Below are 18,180 nucleotides of genomic sequence, written 5' to 3'. Positions count from 1 at the left end.
TTTAAAGTATACTTTAAATATTTTTAAAAGTATTATGGCTTCTACATTCTAGAAGGTATCAGGATAAGGTAAAAAAAAAAACCCAAAAACCAAGGACTTTTATTTTTGTAGGCCTGAGTTCAGATTCCAGCTATGTCAGTTATTAGCCATTTGCCTTTGAGGAAATTATTTAACCTCCTGAGCCTTAGTTTTCTCATGTGTAAAATTAAAGGTACCTCACTGGAAGAATGTAAGAATTAAATAAGATATTGAGTTGCTCAGCACAGTTCTTGGCATATAATACATAGGAATAAATGTTAGTTCTTTTCCCCTCCTGTATGATGATAGAATTTTAAAAGTAGCAAAAAAAACTAACAAAATACAATCTATGATATTAAGGGAAGACTTTGTTCCATATTTGATGAAAGTTGGGTGTTCCAGGTCCTCATGGTTCAAGATATGGTTTTAAAACCCAGTATTGAGGTAGAATATGTGACTTTACTTAGGAGAGACAGTGAGTGTGGTGGTTAGAGACCAAGTTCCTGAGTGAGTCTTCATCTCTCCAAGCCTCACTTCCTCCATCTTATAAAATGATGGGAATAATAATAGGATTATTTTATGGGATTCTTCTGAGAAACAACTGATTATACAAGTAAAGCATTGTTACCATCCTCATCCCTGTTTCTACAACAACGATATTGTGAGGAGATTTGCTATTATAACTATTTTCTCTTCTATACTATAACATCTTTAAATCTTAAAATATTCATGAGGATACTGTGTATTTTCTAGGAACCACCAAATAGGATAATAGAAAAGCATGAATTGGCAGTACATTGTCATCAGCAGAAAAACATTTAAGTTCATCAGAATCTTGAGTGTTCAAACTCCAAAGGAATTTATCTTAGATTTGACCTCGTTTCTGAGAAAGTGTAATTTCTGAAAAAGGAAAAAAACATGTTTTCTGGTCAGGTTGGGGAGATAAATGTGACAAGTGTCCATATACACTGTACATATTATTGATGTTTTGGGGTCGGAAAGGGAGGTATCTCATTTCCAGCTCCTGAAGGCAATTGTTATCTGAACGAAGAACAGGAAGGGAACCGTGGAAACGTTCTCACCTTGATCACTCCCCTCAGTACACACTTAGGGTCTTCTGAATACTTTAAGAGGACCGGCCTTAGAACCTGGAGCCTCAGCCGTTCAGTAACATTCTTCTATATTTCTTATACTTGAATTTTAAGAGTAGTAAAGCATCATGCTCTCTCTCCTAATAATTAGCTTCATGAAGATTTACTTTGATGTTTTTGGGAAAAGATGTTTTGTTGTGTATTTAGGGACTCACCACGTCAGTTTGGGAACATAATACCAAAAATGATAAAATGCCTGTCTTGTGTTTAAAATTTACTTCCCAGTGTTGTGTTTTTCTGTTATATAAAATATTGCACTTGTTTGTTTTGCCACTTAAAATGTAAACATTGTTTTCCCAGTTTGAAGTAGCTTTTTGTCAGTTTTTAAAACCTGGTTTGTCCCTTCTATGTGCTTTGCGAGCCTAGAGATTTATAAAAGCTGTTAGATGGAATTATTCCCAGTTAGATTTTGTAGTCTTTGTTATATATTGGATTGATAATAAGATCACTTCTGTTTTAGCTTTGGCTTTATCTAAATTTAATCCCATTTTTACCACTACCCAGTTAACAGGGTCCTGCTCTTGAATATCCATTAGCCATGTACATGCCACCGAATTACAGGTGTTTTGAAATACCCTCCAGGAGTAATTCTCAGTTTAGAGGCTTCAGTGGGCAAAAAAGCTCAGTCATGGATGTCAGTCACACTTTTGTTTTTATTCTTCAGTTGGTTTAAACTTGTAATGTGCGATCCTTTGCTAGGGTATCTGGAATGTGTGCTGTAATATGAGCTAGCAAGAATAGTGAGAAAAGTTCAGAATTACCATAGAACTCTAAAGAGGGCTCTGTTGTCATGTGGGAGGGTATAGTGTGGAGAAAATTAGGGCAAATATAAAGATGATTAAGTATGTGTTGTCTGAAACAATCTGTTGGTTGTTTGAGATGGTGGCCTTTGAACAAGAGCCTCAGAATACAAATAGGAAAAGAAATAATAGTTTTGACAAAATAGAAGTGGAAGCAAGTCAAAGTGAAAGTGACTGAATTTGCTTCAGTGCTATAATACACTCTTGTCAAAAATAATTGGTCAGGGCTTCCCTGGTGGCACAATGGTTGAGAGTCTGCCTGCCGATGCAGGGGACGCGGGTTCGTGCCCCGGTCCGGGAAGATCCCACATGCCGCGTGAGCCGTGGCCGCTGAGCCTGCGCGTCCGGAGCCTGTGCTCCGCAACGGGAGAGGCCACAACAGTGAGAGGCCCGCGTACCGCAAAAAAAAAAAAAAAAAAAAAAAATCAGTCATTGCTATTAGCTGGATTTTACCGTTTATTTGCTGTACCATATTTTTAGCTGTATTCAGTAATATTTAATTGCATTCAGTAATATTTAAAGGAGAATTAGACACAGATTTAACCTGAGTTGATTGTACACCATTTGGGATTTCCTTGTTGTATTTAATTTCCCACACTTTCTTATTTTCTCCTTACTATGTTTCTTTTATTAAAAAATATTTTAAATTACAGAAATAAATATATTAAAGTTTACTTGCAAAAAAGTTAAATAATATGGAAGAATAGAGAATATATCTTTACCTCTCAGTTCTCTTCCCTTTTTCTGAAACGACCGTTGTCAATAGTTTGGTAAGTGTCCTCACAGTCCACTTTAAATGGTAGTTTCACATTTATCTGTTGTTTTGGTCTATATGGGACCATAAAATGGAACTATTTTACATATTCTATAGTATGCCATTGTATGAATGCACTAATTTATTTTACCACTTTCCTGTTGATGGATGGAGCTGTAGTGAATCTTTTTATACATATCCTTCTGTATATGTCTGAGTACTTCAGTTCCTAGAAGGGTCAAACAATAGGCGTGTTTTATATTGCAATAAATATTGGCACATTCTCTTCTAAAAAGATAGCCAGCTGGTAGGATGGGGGCGGGGGCGGCATGGAATGTCTCACCATTCAGCACACAGATTTTCACTTAATTCCCCTTCTTATCAATTTAGTGACTCATTCCTCTTTCTGTTTTAGTTTCTCCCAAAAGTAAACTTCCCATCTTCTTTGGGAAATGGATGGTGTAGTCATCTAGAGATATAGGTAGAAGATGGGAGATCTAAGTATTCCCTAAACCAGTTTTAATTAATCCTCTGGTTTTTTGTCCCTCATCCCCATTCCTAATTTCAGTGGTATATGCTGCCACTAATTCCCGAAGCCTTTGAAGTCTGCTTCTTAATTTGGTTTTAGCATCTTCGACTCAGCTGAGTCAGTTACTACTTATCTGTCCACTGTCCTTCCTCTAACATTTTGCTGATACCTCCTGTCTGTTATTGTTTCTTCTTCTGTTCTCTTTGTCTTTTTATTCCTTTTATTGCCATGTAGTAGATATTACAGGGGAACAGAGATTTTTAAAGCATGGGTTCAATCTGCTACATTTTAACTAGAAGTCCTTGTTGCTTATCTTTTAACTGTTCAAAACGTCTTCAACCAACAGTGATTTTAATTTGGACCTAGTCAGATCTGTTAGCCTTTTCCTGTTTAATCTATCTGGAACTTATTTTTGTATATAGTATCCCCTCTTTATCTCTTTCTCGTTTTTTCCTTTGTTTTATACTTGCCAGTACCACTTGGCTTTCATTCACTCATTGACTTATTCAGGAAGGATCTGTTCATTACGCCTTGCTGGAACATTCTGAGTTAAAAAGATGGTTGATCTCTCATCTAGGGGAAGAGTAATAAGAAATAAGATCACTTGGGCTTCCCTGGTGGCGCAGTGGCTGAGAGTCCGCCTGCCGATGCAGGGGACGCGGGTTCGTGCCCCGTCCGGGAAGATCCCACATGCCGCGGAGCGGCTGGGCCCGTGAGCCATGGCCGCTGAGCCTGCGCGTCCGGAACCTGTGCTCCGCCACGGGAGAGGCCACAGCAGTGAGAGGCCCGCGTACCGCAAAAAAAAAAAAAAAAAGAAAAAAAAGAAATAAGATCACCTATGCCCTTGCTTTTCCACCTAATATAGCATAGTCATAATTGCTATACCCATTAACTCATTATAACTTTATGTCAGAGATAGTCGATCTGTTAATGATTTAATAAATTGATTATTGAACTTGTGTTAACACAGCTATTTTTAAAAATGATTTGCAAAATTTTCTGTCTTGAGTCTTATATTTTAAGTATATCTAAGGATATTAATAACTAACAACAACAACAAAATCTCAATCCAGAAGTCACCCTTGGATTTTTGAGAGCACTTATCACCTTGATTTATTAAGTCTCCAGTGCTACAGACCTTATGTCTTAGCCCTAACATACTCTTTCAAATATATTGAACATGTAAACCTGCCTTGTTTTTCACATTAGCCATATTGGGTTGTTGTTTTTTTTTAAAGAATAATTGTCACAGGAAACTGTTAGTAGTGTTTGACAATATGGAAAAGACCTTTAGCAAAGCGAGGCTTTTATTTTTCATTTTTTACCTCTCTGGATTGCACTTCTCCCATTCCTATCCCCAGGTGCATACGCCTTAAAAACAAAAGGAAAAAAAGTGAAGGAGTAACAACATGCTTGCTTTGTGATATAAACTATTGAGAACCATAGAGAATTCATAGAGATTCAGAGAAAGATTTTTTTAAACAATAATTTTTTTAATTTTTTTAAACAATAATTTGTCTTATTTTTAAAAAATACGTATGCATTTAGGGAAAGGACTAGAAGGATATACACCTTAGAAGTGATTAGTCTTGGAAGTGACTAGCCTGGGAAAATGTGAGTAGAAACTTTCGGGGGTTATAGGATAGAGAAAACTTCCATTTAAAAAATTCCTGCACAGCTTTTTCCCTGTATTTCATTGACTATGACTACTTTTGTCTTTCACCGTTTTAAATATCTCTGAGATCGTGATGCACCTGGTTATGCTAGTCAGGCATCAGTGAAGGAGCAGTTGTCATTGCCTGTTGTGGATACGCATCCAGATTTGCATTAGGGGCGTCAGAGAGGCCATAGTGGAACACTCTTAAGAAACGCTGCATCGCAAATGTTCTCAATAGACATTGGAAAGCACGGCCGCTGACAACTCCGAGTTGAAAAGCCAGTTCAGGAGAGTTGGATTCTGAATGTGAAGAAGTTTTAGGAATACTTCAGCCGATCATGTCAATCAGTTTTTGCTACATAACAAACCACCCCAAACTTACTAAAACAACAGCTAAGTTGTAACTGCTCATGAGCTTATGGGTTTTCTGGTTGGTTTTGGCAGGTTGGCTGGGGGTGGGTTGTTCTAGAGTAGCTTCTCTCAAGTGTCTAGTTGGTGCTGGCTGGTTGGTGTCTAGTTGGTTGTCAGAGAAGGCGATAGGAGGGTTATATGTCACTCATCATCTCACAGGCTAGCCTGGGCTGTTCACCTGGCTATAGAAGAGTTCCTAACACAAGGAAGAACAGGGACTGATGTGCAAGCGCTTTTCAGGCCTTTGTCTGCATTGTGTTTGGTAATGTCCCGTTGACCAATGCAGGTCACCTGGCCAACCTCAAATTTAAGGGTTGGAGAAACAGGCTGTATCTACCTCTTTATGGGAAGAATGGCAAAGGCACAGTGCAAAGGGGCATGTATACAAGCATAGGAGTAGTATGTGGCCATTTGGCCGTCTAATGCCTTAATTTATTTCTTGTGTGTTTTAGTTTTTATAAAAATGATGAATAGGGCTTCCCTGGTGGTGCAGTGGTTGAGAGTCCGCCTGCCGATGCAAGGGACACGGGTTCATGCCCCGGTCTGGGAAGATCCCACATGCCGCGGAGCGGCTGGGCCCGTGAGCCATGGCCGCTGAGTCTGCGCATCTGGAGCCTGTGCTCCGCAATGGGAGAGGCCACAACAGTGAGAGGCCTGCGCACTGCAAAAAAGAAAAAAAAAGAAAAATGATGAATAGATCTTTAACTGTCCAAATAAAATTTTAAAAATCTCTTTCAGTAAGTGTAAGATAATTGTAAGTGATTAGAGAGCATTTTTAAACTTCTTATTTTGAGGTAATTGTGGGTTCACATGCAGCTGTAAGAAATGATAAATATCTCACATACCCTTTACCCATCTTCCCTCAGTAGTTACCGCCCACGTAACCACAGCACAGTATCACAGGCAGGCAGCCGGCAGCCGTGTCTTTCAGCCATGTTCAGATGTCACCAGTTCTACATGTACTCCTTTGTGTGAGTGTGTTTGTGTGCTTAGTTCTGTGCAGTTTTGTCACATATGTAGATTCATGTAATCACGACCACAGTCAGGATACAGAACAGTTCTGTCGCCTCAAGGATCTCTCTTATACTCTTTCATAACGACATCCACTCACCTCCCACTGCTGTCCTTTCTTAGTCCCTGATCCTTGGCAATCTTACTAAATCCATTTTCCATTTCTATAATTTTGTCACTTCAAGAAAGACGTACACATGGAATCACACAGTATGTAACCTTTGGGGATTGGCTTTTTTTTCCCACTCAGCATGATTAATTCTCTGGAGATGTATCCAAGTTGTTATGTGTGTCAGTAGGGGTTGTTTGCTGCTGTTGTTTTTATTGCTGAGTAATATTCCATGGTTTGAATGTACCTTATAGTTTGTTTAACCATTCCCCTGATAAAAGACATCTGGGCTGTTACCAGTTTTTGGCTATTACAATAAAGGCGCTGTAAATATTCATGTACAGGTTTCTGTATGAATACAGATTTCCATTCCCCTGGGATAAATACTCAGGAGTGCAGTTGCTGGGTAGTGTGGTAGTTACAGGTTTAGTTTTTTTTTTTTTTTTTTTGCCGTACGCGGGCCTCTCACTGTTGTGGCCTCTCCCGTTGCGGAGCACAGGCTCCGGACGCGCAGGCTCAGCGGCCACAGCTCACGGGCCCAGCCACTCCGCGGCATGTGGGATCTTCCCGGACCGGGGCACGAACCCGTGCCCCCTGCATCAGCAGGCGGACTCTCAACCACTGCGCCACCAGGGAAGCCCATCTTTGTAACCTTTTAACAGATTCTTTCACAGACCAAAAGTCTTCAATTTTGATGGGGTCCAATTTTTCCTTTTATGGATTGTGCTGTTGGTGTCAAATTCTTTGCCAGCCCTAGAACCAGAAGATTTTCCTCTGGTTTTTTTTCTGTTATATATATAGTTTAGACCGTGATCCATTCTTTGTTAATTTGTATGAGGTTGAGGTTCTTTTTCAATTCTTCTGGCACCATTTGTTGAAAAGGCTGTCCTTTCTCCATTGAATGTCTATGCATCTTTGTAAAAAGTTGGGCATATTCATGTGGATCTGTGTTAGTCTGCTAAGACTTCTATAATAAAATATCACAGACTAGGTACCTTAAACAACAGAATTTACTTTCTCAAAGTCTGCAGGCTGGAAGTCCAAGATCCATGTGTTGGCAGTCCATAACAGGGTCTATTTCTGGGTCCTCGATTTTTGTTCCATCAACCTTTGTGTCTTACTGCCTGCCAATACCATACTCTATTTTTTTAAAAACTTTTATTGGCATATAGTTGATTTACAATGTTGTGTTAGTTTCAGATGTACAGCAAAGTGAATCAGTTATACATATATCTACTATTTTTTAGATTTTTTTTTTCCATATAGGTCATTACATAATATTGAGTTCCCTGTGAATACCATACTCTTTTGATTACAGGCATACCTTAGATATTGCAGGTGTGTTTCCAGACCATCGCAATAAAGCAAAGATTATAATAACGCAAGTCACATGCATCTTTTGGTTTCCCAGTGCATATAAAAATTATGTTTACACTACACTGTATTCTGTTAAGTGTGCAATAACATTATGTCTAAAAAAGTACAGTACATACCTTAACTAAAAAATACTTTATTGAGAGAGAGTCACGGACATATACACACTAACAAACGTAAGGTAGATAGCTAGTGGGAAACAGCCGCATGGCACAGGGATATCGGCTCAGTTCTTTGTGACCGCCTGGAGGGGTGGGATAGGGAGGGTGGGAGACGCAAGAGGGAAGAGATATGGGAACATATGTATATGTATAACTGATTCACTTTGTTATAAAGCAGAAACTAACACACCATTGTAAAGGAATTATACCCCAATAAAGATGTTAAAAAAATACTTTATTGCTAAAAAATGCTTACCATCATCTGAGCCTTCAGCAAAGATCACCAATCACAGATCAGCATAGCAAATATAATAATAATGAAAAAAGTTTGAAACATTGTGAGAATTACCAAAATGTGACATAGAGACATGGAAGTAAGCAAATGCCATTGGAAAAAATGGTGTAGATATACTTGCTTGACAAAGGGTTGCTGCAAACCTTTAATTTGTACAAAAATAAAAGGCAATATCTGTGAAGCACAGTAAAGCAGAGCACAGCGAGACGAGGCATGCCTGTACTGTAGCTGTAGAGTCAGCCCGAGCGTTATTCCTCCCACTTGATTCTTCTCTTTCAGGATTGTCTTAACTCTTCTAGGACTTAAGCCTTTCCATATAAATTTTAGAATAAGCTTGTCTGTGGCAAAACTTTGCTGGAATTGTGGTAGAAAGTACATTAAACCTGTAGATGAGTTTGGAGAGAAATGACATCTTTACTATGTTGAGTCTTCCAATTTAAATAGTGATTCTTATTTTTATGATCTTGTATCCTGTAACCTTACTGAACTCACTAATTAGTTCTAGGAGTTTTTTTGTAGATTCCTTGGAATTTTCTACGTAGACAATCATGTCGTCTGCAAATAGTTTTATGTCTTCCTTTCCCATCTATGTGACTTTTCTTTCTGCCTCCCTCATCAGTGGCTGGAAATTTCAGAACTATGTTGAGTAGGAGTTGTGAGAGCTGATCTCCTTGCCTTGTTCAGGAACTTCGGGGAGAAGCCTTCAGTCTTTCACTATGATATTAGCTGTAGGTTTACCATGTTGATGTAGTTCTTCTCTTTTCCTAATTTGCTGAGAATATTTATCAAAGTGAGTGTTGGGTCATACGATTTTTCTTCTTTAACCTGTTGATATGGTAGATTACCTTGACTTTCAGATGTTGAACCAGCCTTGCAGTAAAATCCTACTTGAGTAAATTCTACTTGATCTTGGTGTATAAATCTTTTTATACATTGTTGGATTTGTCTGCTAATTTTGTTTAAAGGTTTTTCCTCTAAGTTTATTAGAGATATTGTTTTGTAGTTCTCTCTCTCTCTCGCTCCTGTTTTTGGTTGTTTTGTCTGTTTTTTTAACAAGGTAATGCTGGTCTCATAAAACGTGTTAGGAAGTATCCTGTCTTCTAGTTTCTGGAAGAGATTGTGTAAAATTGGTGTTAGTTTTTCTTTAAATGTTTGAGAACTTTTAAATTACATATTTCTTTTCTTTAGTAGTTATAAGATTATTCAGGTTATCTTTTATTTTGGTTGAGTTTTGGTAGTTCAATGGATTTTTTTTTAAGTTGTCCATTTTTTTCAAGTTGTTGAATTTGTGAGTGTAAGGTTGTTTGGAGTATTCCTTTATTATCCCTTTAATGATTTCAGGATTTATAATGATAACCCCCTTTTCATTGCTACTATTGTTGGTGTGTGCCTTCTCTTTTTTCTTTATCAGACTTGCTAGAAATGTATCAATTTTTGTTTTTTTTGTTTTGTGTGTGTGCGTGTGAAGAACCAGGTATTGGTTTCATTGATTTTTCTCTATTTTCTTGTTTTCAGTTTTATTGATTTCTGATGTTATCTTTATTATTTCCTTCCTTTTGTTTGCTTTGGGGTTATTTTGCTCTTCTTTTACTAGGTTCTTAAAGTGGGAGCTTAGATTATTGATTAGAGACTTCTCTTATGTGTGCATTCAGTGCTATATATTTCCCTCTCAGCACTGTTTTAGCTGTGTCCCACAAATTTTGATTTGTTGTATTTTCATTCGATTCTATGTGTTTTTTAAAATTTCTTTTGAGGGACTTCCCTCAAGGCACAGTGGTTAAGACTCCACACTCCCAATGCAGGGGGCCCAGGTTCAATCCCTGGTCAGGGAACTAGATCCCACATGCATGCCACAACTAAGGAGCCCGCCTGCCACAACTAAAGACCCGCAATCCAAATAAATAAATATTATTTCTTTTGAGATTTCCTTTATGACCATGAATTACTGACATTAATTTCCAACTGTTTGAAGATTTTCCTATTGTCTTCCTGTTACCGATTTCTGTTTTGATTCCTTTATGATCAGAGAACATACTGTATATTATTTCAGTTATTTTAAATATGTTGACATTTGTTTTGTGACCCAGGATATGGTTAAACTAGGTGAATGTTCCATGGATACTTTAAAAGAATTTGTATTCTGCAATAGTCTGGTAGAGTGTTCTGTAGATGTCACTGTGATCCTGTTGGTTGATGTTGTTCAGTTCTTCTGTGTCTCTGCTAATTTTCTACTTGCTAGTTCTCACAGTTGTTGACAGTGGGGTCTTGAAACCTCCAACTGTAATTGTGGATTTTTTAATTTCTACTTTATTTCTATCAACTTTTCTTTCATGTATTTAGAAACTCTTTGGTGCATACATAATTAAGATTGCTTGTCTTCTTGGTGGGTTGATCCTTTTATTATGTAATGTTCCTCTTTCTCTCTAATAATTTTCTTTGAAGTCTACTTTGATATTCCTATAGCCACTCATGCATTCTTTTTTTAAAAATTAATGTTAGCAAGATATGTCTGCCTCCATCCTTTTACTTTCAACCTACCTATGTTATAGGTAAATATTTGAAGTGTGTTTCTTGTATATAGCATATAGTTGGATCGTGTTTTTCTTTTGATGGTATATTTAGACATTTACATTTAAAGTAATTATTGATTTGTTAGGATTTAAGTCTCATTTTGTTATTTGGTTTCTGTTCATTTTCTCTGCTTCCCACTCCTCTGTCTTTTCTGGGCTTCCTGTGTGCTGCTTGAATATAAGGATTCCATCTTATTTTGCTTTATGTATTTTTTTAGTGTAGTTTGTATAGTTTTCTTAGTGGTTTCTTTAGATATTAAAATATCCATTAGTAGTAATTGCTGCTACATTTTGAATATTTGTAGTATGCTAAGCATTGTAAAGGAACTTTGTAAGATTTATGTCTATTTAACTTTATAAAACCCCATGAAGAACGTGCTGTCTTAATACTCATTTTATGCCTGAGGAAACTGTTGCTCAGTGAAGTTCATTTGCCCAATCATGTGGCTGTTAAATTGGTGAGCAAACCTCTGTTTTACTCCAGTGTTCATGCCTTTACTGTAATACTATACTACCTCATTAATGTTAATTTGATAGTGTAGGTTTTACATTCAAAATTGTAACATATTTTGTCTCATTTCCTAGGTTTTGATGATGATGGTTCAGAATTTCATGAACATATATTTCTGGATAAATACCTGGAGGATTTTCCAAAACAGGGACCAATTCGCCACTTCATGGAGTTGGTGACCTGTGGCCTTTCCAAAAACCCGTATCTGAGTGTTAAACAGAAGGTTGAACATATAGAGTGGTTTAGGAACTATTTTAATGAAAAACGGGACATTCTAAAAGAAAGTGGCATACAGTTCAATTGAAGATCATGGAAATTCTTATTTCAAGCTGTTGGAGATTCGTATTATAATTAAATAATTTTACTAGAAGTTTTCCTATATTGTGTTCATTATTGCATCTGATTTGAATCGTATAAATGTTAAATTGTTTAAAAGTATATGTACGGTGGTAACTGAAAAATATTCCTGCATGGAAAAAAGTTACCAGCTTTTATGGATTCAACTAGTAATTCTAAACAAAAAGAGTATCTTAGAATCACTAATAAGTAAGTTTAAGGCAACTTCCTGTAACCTTTTTCTTTTCATTCAGTGACCATACTTCTTTGAAATATAAGTCGCCATACATGTGATGTCATCAGAGGACTATAACAGTTGAGAGGATTTACAGACAAATTTATATGCATAGATTATATTTACATATACATGTTTCTATATTTGCATATATACATATTTATATTTCCACACTAAATTAACTACCCTTACCTAAGTCTGGGTCACTATAGTGAAGTAACCTTATAGAAATAAAGGGCTTATACTAATCACTTCTAGAATTTTAGGTCATCATGCTAAAATCAGAACTAATTTCCTTTTTTTTTAAATTTTAATTTATTTATTTTATTTGTTCATTATTTTTGGCTGTGTTGGGTCTTCATTGCTGTGCCTGGGCTTTCTCTATTTGTGGCAAGCGGGGGCTACTCTTCGTTGCATGTGTGGGCTTCTCAATGCGGTGACTTCTCTTGTTGCAGAGCACAGGCTCTAGGCGTGCAGGCTTCAGTAGTTGTAGCACACGGGCTCAGTAGTTGTGGCACACGGGCTTAGTTGCTCCGCAGCATGTGGGATCTTCCTGGGCCAGGGCTCGAACCCATGTCCCCTGCATTGGCAGGTGGATTCTTAACTGCTGTGCCACCAGGGAAGCCCAGAACTAATTTCCATTATGGTGTATAGCAACGTGATTCAGATTCATACAACTGAAAGCACCGAGGATTCTTTTAAAAAAACAAAAACAACCTCAAATTAAGAATTTAGTTTACAGTGGCCTCAGGCTAATAGTGTTCAAGCTCTGGCACAAGCAAACAAAAATTGTATGTGAAGGAACTCACCATAAACCCAGTCTTCAAATTACAAAACACATAAGGAAAGAAAGCACCATGAATGTATGCCAGCAGAAACAACAGACAACAGAATCAGACTCACAGAGCCTTTAAATATTGGGCTTATCATATTCAGAATCTAAAAATATGTGTAGGGCTTCCCTGGTGGCGCAGTGGTTGGGAGTCTGCCTGCTAATGCAGGGGACATGGGTTCGAGCCCTGGTCTGGGAGGATCCCACATGCCGCGGAGCAACTGGGCCTGTGAGCCACAACTACTGAGCCTGCGCTCTAAAGCCCACACTGCACAGCTACTGAGCCTGCGCACTCTGGAGCCCACGCACCACAACTAGAGAGAAGCCTGCACGCTGTAACGAAGGTACCCGCATGCTGCAACTAAGACCCAACGTGGCCAAATAAATATTTTTTTAAAAGATTTATTATAAAGCTGTGATAATTAGCAGGATATTACACACAGAGATAGTTAAATAGACTGATGGAACAGAATACAGAACACAGAAATAGGCCCATTAGTATATGGAAACTTGATACATGACAAAGTTGGCATTGCAGATCAATGGGAAGAGTGGATATTCAATGAATGGTATTAGGACAATTGGTTATACACATGAAGGAAAAAAAGTGGATTCTCATATTTTAAAAAAATCCAATTCAGTTGAATTTGATACTTAAATGAGATAAAATTATAAACATTTAAAGTGAAAATACAGAAGAATATCTTTATGGCTCTGATGTAGGCAAGGATTTAAAATACCAAAGCACAATCTCTAAGAAAAAGATTAATAAATTTGGCTATGTTAAAATTTAGAAATTTTAATCAAAAAAGATACCACCAAGAGTGAAAAGACATGTGTCCAACATGGAGAAGATAAATGCTTCAATACAATCACCAAATCAGTAGTATGTATACAAAGAACTCCTAAAAATCAAGTAGAAGAAAAACAACACAAAAGAATATGGTCAAAATATATAAACAGGCATTTCATAGAAGAACTAATATAACTGGCTAATATATGAAAGAATGTGAGGAAAATGCAAATGAAAACCATATGGAGAAAACACTAATTCAAAAAGATACATGCACCCCAATGTTCATAGCAGCATCATTTACGATGGCCAAAGTATGGAAGCAACCCAAGTGTCCATCAACAGATGAGTGGATAAAGATGTGGTGTATATATACACAATGGAATACTACTCAGCCATAAAAAAGAATGAAATTTTGCCATTTGCAGCAACATGGATGGACTTAGAGGGTATTATACTAAGTGAAATACGTCAGACAGAGAAAGACAAATGCTGTAGGATGTCACTTATATGTGGAATCTAAAAAATACAACACACTAATGAATAAAACAAAAAAGCAGCAGACTCACAGATACAGAGAACAAACTAGTGGTTACCAGTGGGGAGAGGGAAGGGGGAGGGGCAACATAGGGGTGGGGGGAAAGGCTATTATGGGATTACATGAAATTATGTGTGAAATTTTGAAAGTTTTAAAGCACTATAGAATTTAAAGAACATTTCAGTTAAAAATTTTTTTTAAAAACCCATATTGAGGCCTTCCCTGGTGGCACAGTGGTTGAGAGTACGCCTACCGATGCAGGGAACACGGATTCGTGCCCCGGTCCGGGAAGATCCCACATGCCGCAGAGCGGCTGGGCCCGTGAGCCATGGCCGCTGAGCCGGCGCGTCCGTAGCCTGTGCTCCACAACGGGAGAGGCCACAATAGTGACAGGCCCACGTACCGCAAAACAAAAACAAAAACCAAACAAAAAGAACCACACCCATATTGAGATAACATTTGTGTATTCTTTAGATGGGTGAAAAATCAAAAGATAGGCAATATCACTCATATGTTGAGGTTAGTGGGAGTATAAATTGGCAAATACTCTTGGAATTACATAATTATATATAATATATATTACATACATATATAGTATGTAACTTAATATATAACATACATGAAACATTTAGTTATCTTTTAATAATTATATGTAAATACATAGTATAAACATCTACCGTGTGTGTGTGTGTGTGTGTGTGTGTGTGTGTGTGTGTGTGTGTGTGTGTGTATTTATATAAACTGAACAACGCTTCTGGAGTACATACCTAAAGAAACCCTTGCAGATAAGTGCTGGGAGGCATTTACAAAAATGTTCAAAGTTGGGGAGGAAGTGCCCATTGCCTGGAGAACTAATAAATAAATTGTGGTTTGGGGAGGAAGTGCCCATTGCCTGGAGAACTAATAAATAAATTGTGGTTTATTCAGGCAGTTGGAACTCTAAACAGAAGCAAAAATGATTAAAATAGAGCTATACACATTAATACAGACGAATTTCAGATGTTGAGTGAAAAATAAGTTGCAGCAGAATACATGCAATAGACTCCCATTTACAATTCTGAATATATTGCAGAGCAATAAATGTGATTATAACACAGATCACAGTAATGATAAACACAATACTGTAACTCAGGGAGCCAAGGGAGACGGGCTGTGGCGTTGAGGAGGGACACCCAGGGAGCCTAAACGGCAGTAACATTCTATTTCCCAAGTTGGATGGTAGGTTCACAGGTGATCATTTTATTATCATGCTTTAAAAATTATATTACAGGGACTTCCCTGGTGGCACAGTGGTTAAGAATCTGCCTGCCAATGCAGGGGACATGGGTTCAATCCCTGGTCCGGGAAGACCCCACATGCCACAGAGCAACTAAGCCCGTGCGCCACAACTACTGAGCCTGCTCTCTAGAGCTCGCAAGCCACAACTACTGAGCCCGTGAGCCACAACTACTGAAGCCCGCATGCCTAGAGCCTGTGCTCCACAACAGAAGCCACCACAGTGAGAAGCCCGGGCACCACAATGAAGAGTAGCCCCCGCTCGCCGCAACTAGAGAAAGCCTGCGCGCAGCAACAAAGATCCAACACAGCCAAAAATAAATAAATAAAAAAAATTATATTACAGATATCCCTTTGTATGTAACAACATTTCATGATATTTTAAGGAATGAATGGAAGTGGGTGTATAACTGGAAGATATGCAGAATCTGGCCATAGTTTTGAAGGACTATCATACCTTCACAGTTGAGACCATGACATTAAAAACATCCTTTCTTTGTCCATCTACACACTTAATTCTAAAGAATCTACTATCCTTAGATTCTAGGTCCCATGGTCTATGTGTATAATGAAGATACTCTAACCATTTGAAAAAAGAATGCTCTGTTCTCAAGCCAAATAGAGGACCACCTACCATTTCGGGAAGAAGCACGTGTTAGCCAAGGTGCAGGAAAGCTGGAAGGGTGTAGCTCGGTGGCTGAGGGCAGTAGAGGTGGTTGCTCCATGCGTGCCAGTCTAGAGTAATTACTGTCATCAGCATCGTGGCTGAGATGGTCACAGGCACCACTGCGGTGGTGGGCTCCTCTCGGCTGACTGGCCTGGTGCTGTGTGCTTCACACATATTACATCATTGAAGTCTGGAATATTCTCTAAGGTATGTATTATTCCCATTTACAGGAATTTAATAAATTTCCCAATGTTGCAAATAAGTGGTACAGCCAGGATTTAAACCCTAGATCAACAACTCCAAAAACCAAGTTTTTTTTTCCCCAGTACCCCTCAAGAAGAGATTTGAGAGCAATTATATGGATACACTGGAGTAAAGGGAAAAGGAATTTCTTCATTTGGGTTCAATAAAATATTCTAATGGGATCATCGCAAACATAGGAACTTTGAAGTGGTAGTTAATGTTTAGATGAAAAATCATTAAAGAGTGGAATAACAATAATAACTCAGAGTTTTGGGGGGCTAATTCAGTAGGGCTATTTGGGAAAAAATTAAAGGCAGAAAGCTCAGTGGGGCAAATGTCAAAGTGGCCACAATGAAAAAAGAATTTTTAATGGGATGATAAGTGAGAAACAGCACTGAGAAGAGAAGTCATTTTTCCAGTGTCATTATGGGCAAAAAGAAAATTGTTCTTTTATCTAGCAATTCCACTCCTGGACATATATCTGGAGAAAACCATAATTCAAAAAGATACATGGGGACTTCCCTGCTGGCAGAGTGGTTAAGAATCCACCTGCCAATGCAGGGAACATGGGTTCGAGCCCTGGTCTGGGAAGATCCCACATGCCGCGGAGCAACTAAGCCCGTGTGCCACAACTACTGAGCCTGCGCTCTAGAGCCCGTGAGCCACAACTGCTGAGCCCACGTGCCACAACTACTGAAGCCCGCACACCTAGAGCCTGTGCTCCACAACAAGAGAAGCCACTGCAATGAGAAGCCTGTGTACTGCAATGAAGAGTAGCCCCTGCTTGCCACAACTAGAGAAAGCCTGCACGCAGCAATGAAGACCCAACACAGCCAAATAAATACATAAATAAATTTATTTTTAAAAAAAGATACATGCATCCCAGTGTTCATGGCAGCACTATGAACAATAGCCAAGACATGGAAACAACCTAAATGTCCATCGACAGATGAATGGATAAAGATGTGGAATATATATATCTCTATAAATATATAGATAGATAGATATAATGGAATACTACTCATCCATTAAAAAGAATGAAATAATGCCATTTGCAGCAACATGGATGGACCTAGACATTATCATTCTAAGCAAGGTAAGTCAGAAAGAGAAAGACAAACACCATATGATATCACTTATATGTGGAATCTAAAATATGAAACAAATGAACATATCTACGAAATAGAAACAGACTCACAGACACAGAGAACGGACTTGTGGTTGCCAACGGGAAGGGGGGTGGGGGAGGGAAGGACTGGGAGTTTGAGATTAGCAGATGCAAACTAGTACATATAGGATGGATAAACAACAAGGTCCTACAGTATAGTACAGGGAACTATATTCAATATCCTGTGATAACTGAGTCACTTTGCCATACAGCAGAAATTAATACAACATTGTAAATCAACTATACTTCAATAAAATTAAGAAAAAAAAGAAAAGTATTCTTTTAGGCTCTAGGTCAGCTTGTAATAATCCACAGATTGGTGGTTTAGGCTACCATTGTCTGACTTTGAGTCAATCTCTATTCCCTATACCATCAGCAAGAGGGATCAGGAAAAGAAAGGGGAGGAAAGAGTCAGGTGTGCCATACTTGTGGCTGCCGAACGATGCTTCCGTGGGAAAGGAGTTTGAAATATGGTCCTAGAATGAAGCTTCTGATTTAGATGGATTGAATATCACCATGTGAAAATAACTCACTGCTATTCATTAATGTGTAAAATCAAGAGATTTAAATGAGATTAAGATCTTTGTTAAACTTTCTGAGATATTAAAAATTAAGAACCCGGGACTTCCTTGGTGGCGCAGTGGTTGAGAGTCCTCCTGCCGATGCAGGGGACACGGGTTCGTGCCCCGGTCCAGGAAGATCCCACATGCCGCGGAGCAGCTGGGTCCATGAGCCATGGCCG

General features: G+C 38.3%; 1 protein-coding gene across 2 annotated transcripts in view; it reads left to right on the top strand.

Annotated features, from left to right (window-relative positions):
- The window catches only part of MRPS31 (mitochondrial ribosomal protein S31), a 29,409-nt gene extending 17,688 nt beyond the window's left edge, over positions 1–11,721 (top strand). For both annotated transcript variants that reach the window (XM_060129241.1, XM_060129242.1), the window contains one exon: positions 11,426–11,721. In XM_060129241.1, the coding sequence (XP_059985224.1) occupies positions 11,426–11,655 (230 nt within the window). In that variant the 3' untranslated portion in view covers positions 11,656–11,721. The remainder of the gene's footprint in view (positions 1–11,425) is intronic.
- The last annotated feature ends 6,459 nt before the right edge of the window (positions 11,722–18,180 follow it).

This window comes from Lagenorhynchus albirostris, chromosome 18 (assembly GCF_949774975.1).
Source record: "Lagenorhynchus albirostris chromosome 18, mLagAlb1.1, whole genome shotgun sequence".
In the NCBI taxonomy this organism is placed as follows: domain Eukaryota; kingdom Metazoa; phylum Chordata; class Mammalia; order Artiodactyla; family Delphinidae; genus Lagenorhynchus; species Lagenorhynchus albirostris.
Note: the sequence above shows the minus strand (reverse complement) of the source record. Positions and strands in the feature narration are given on the sequence as shown.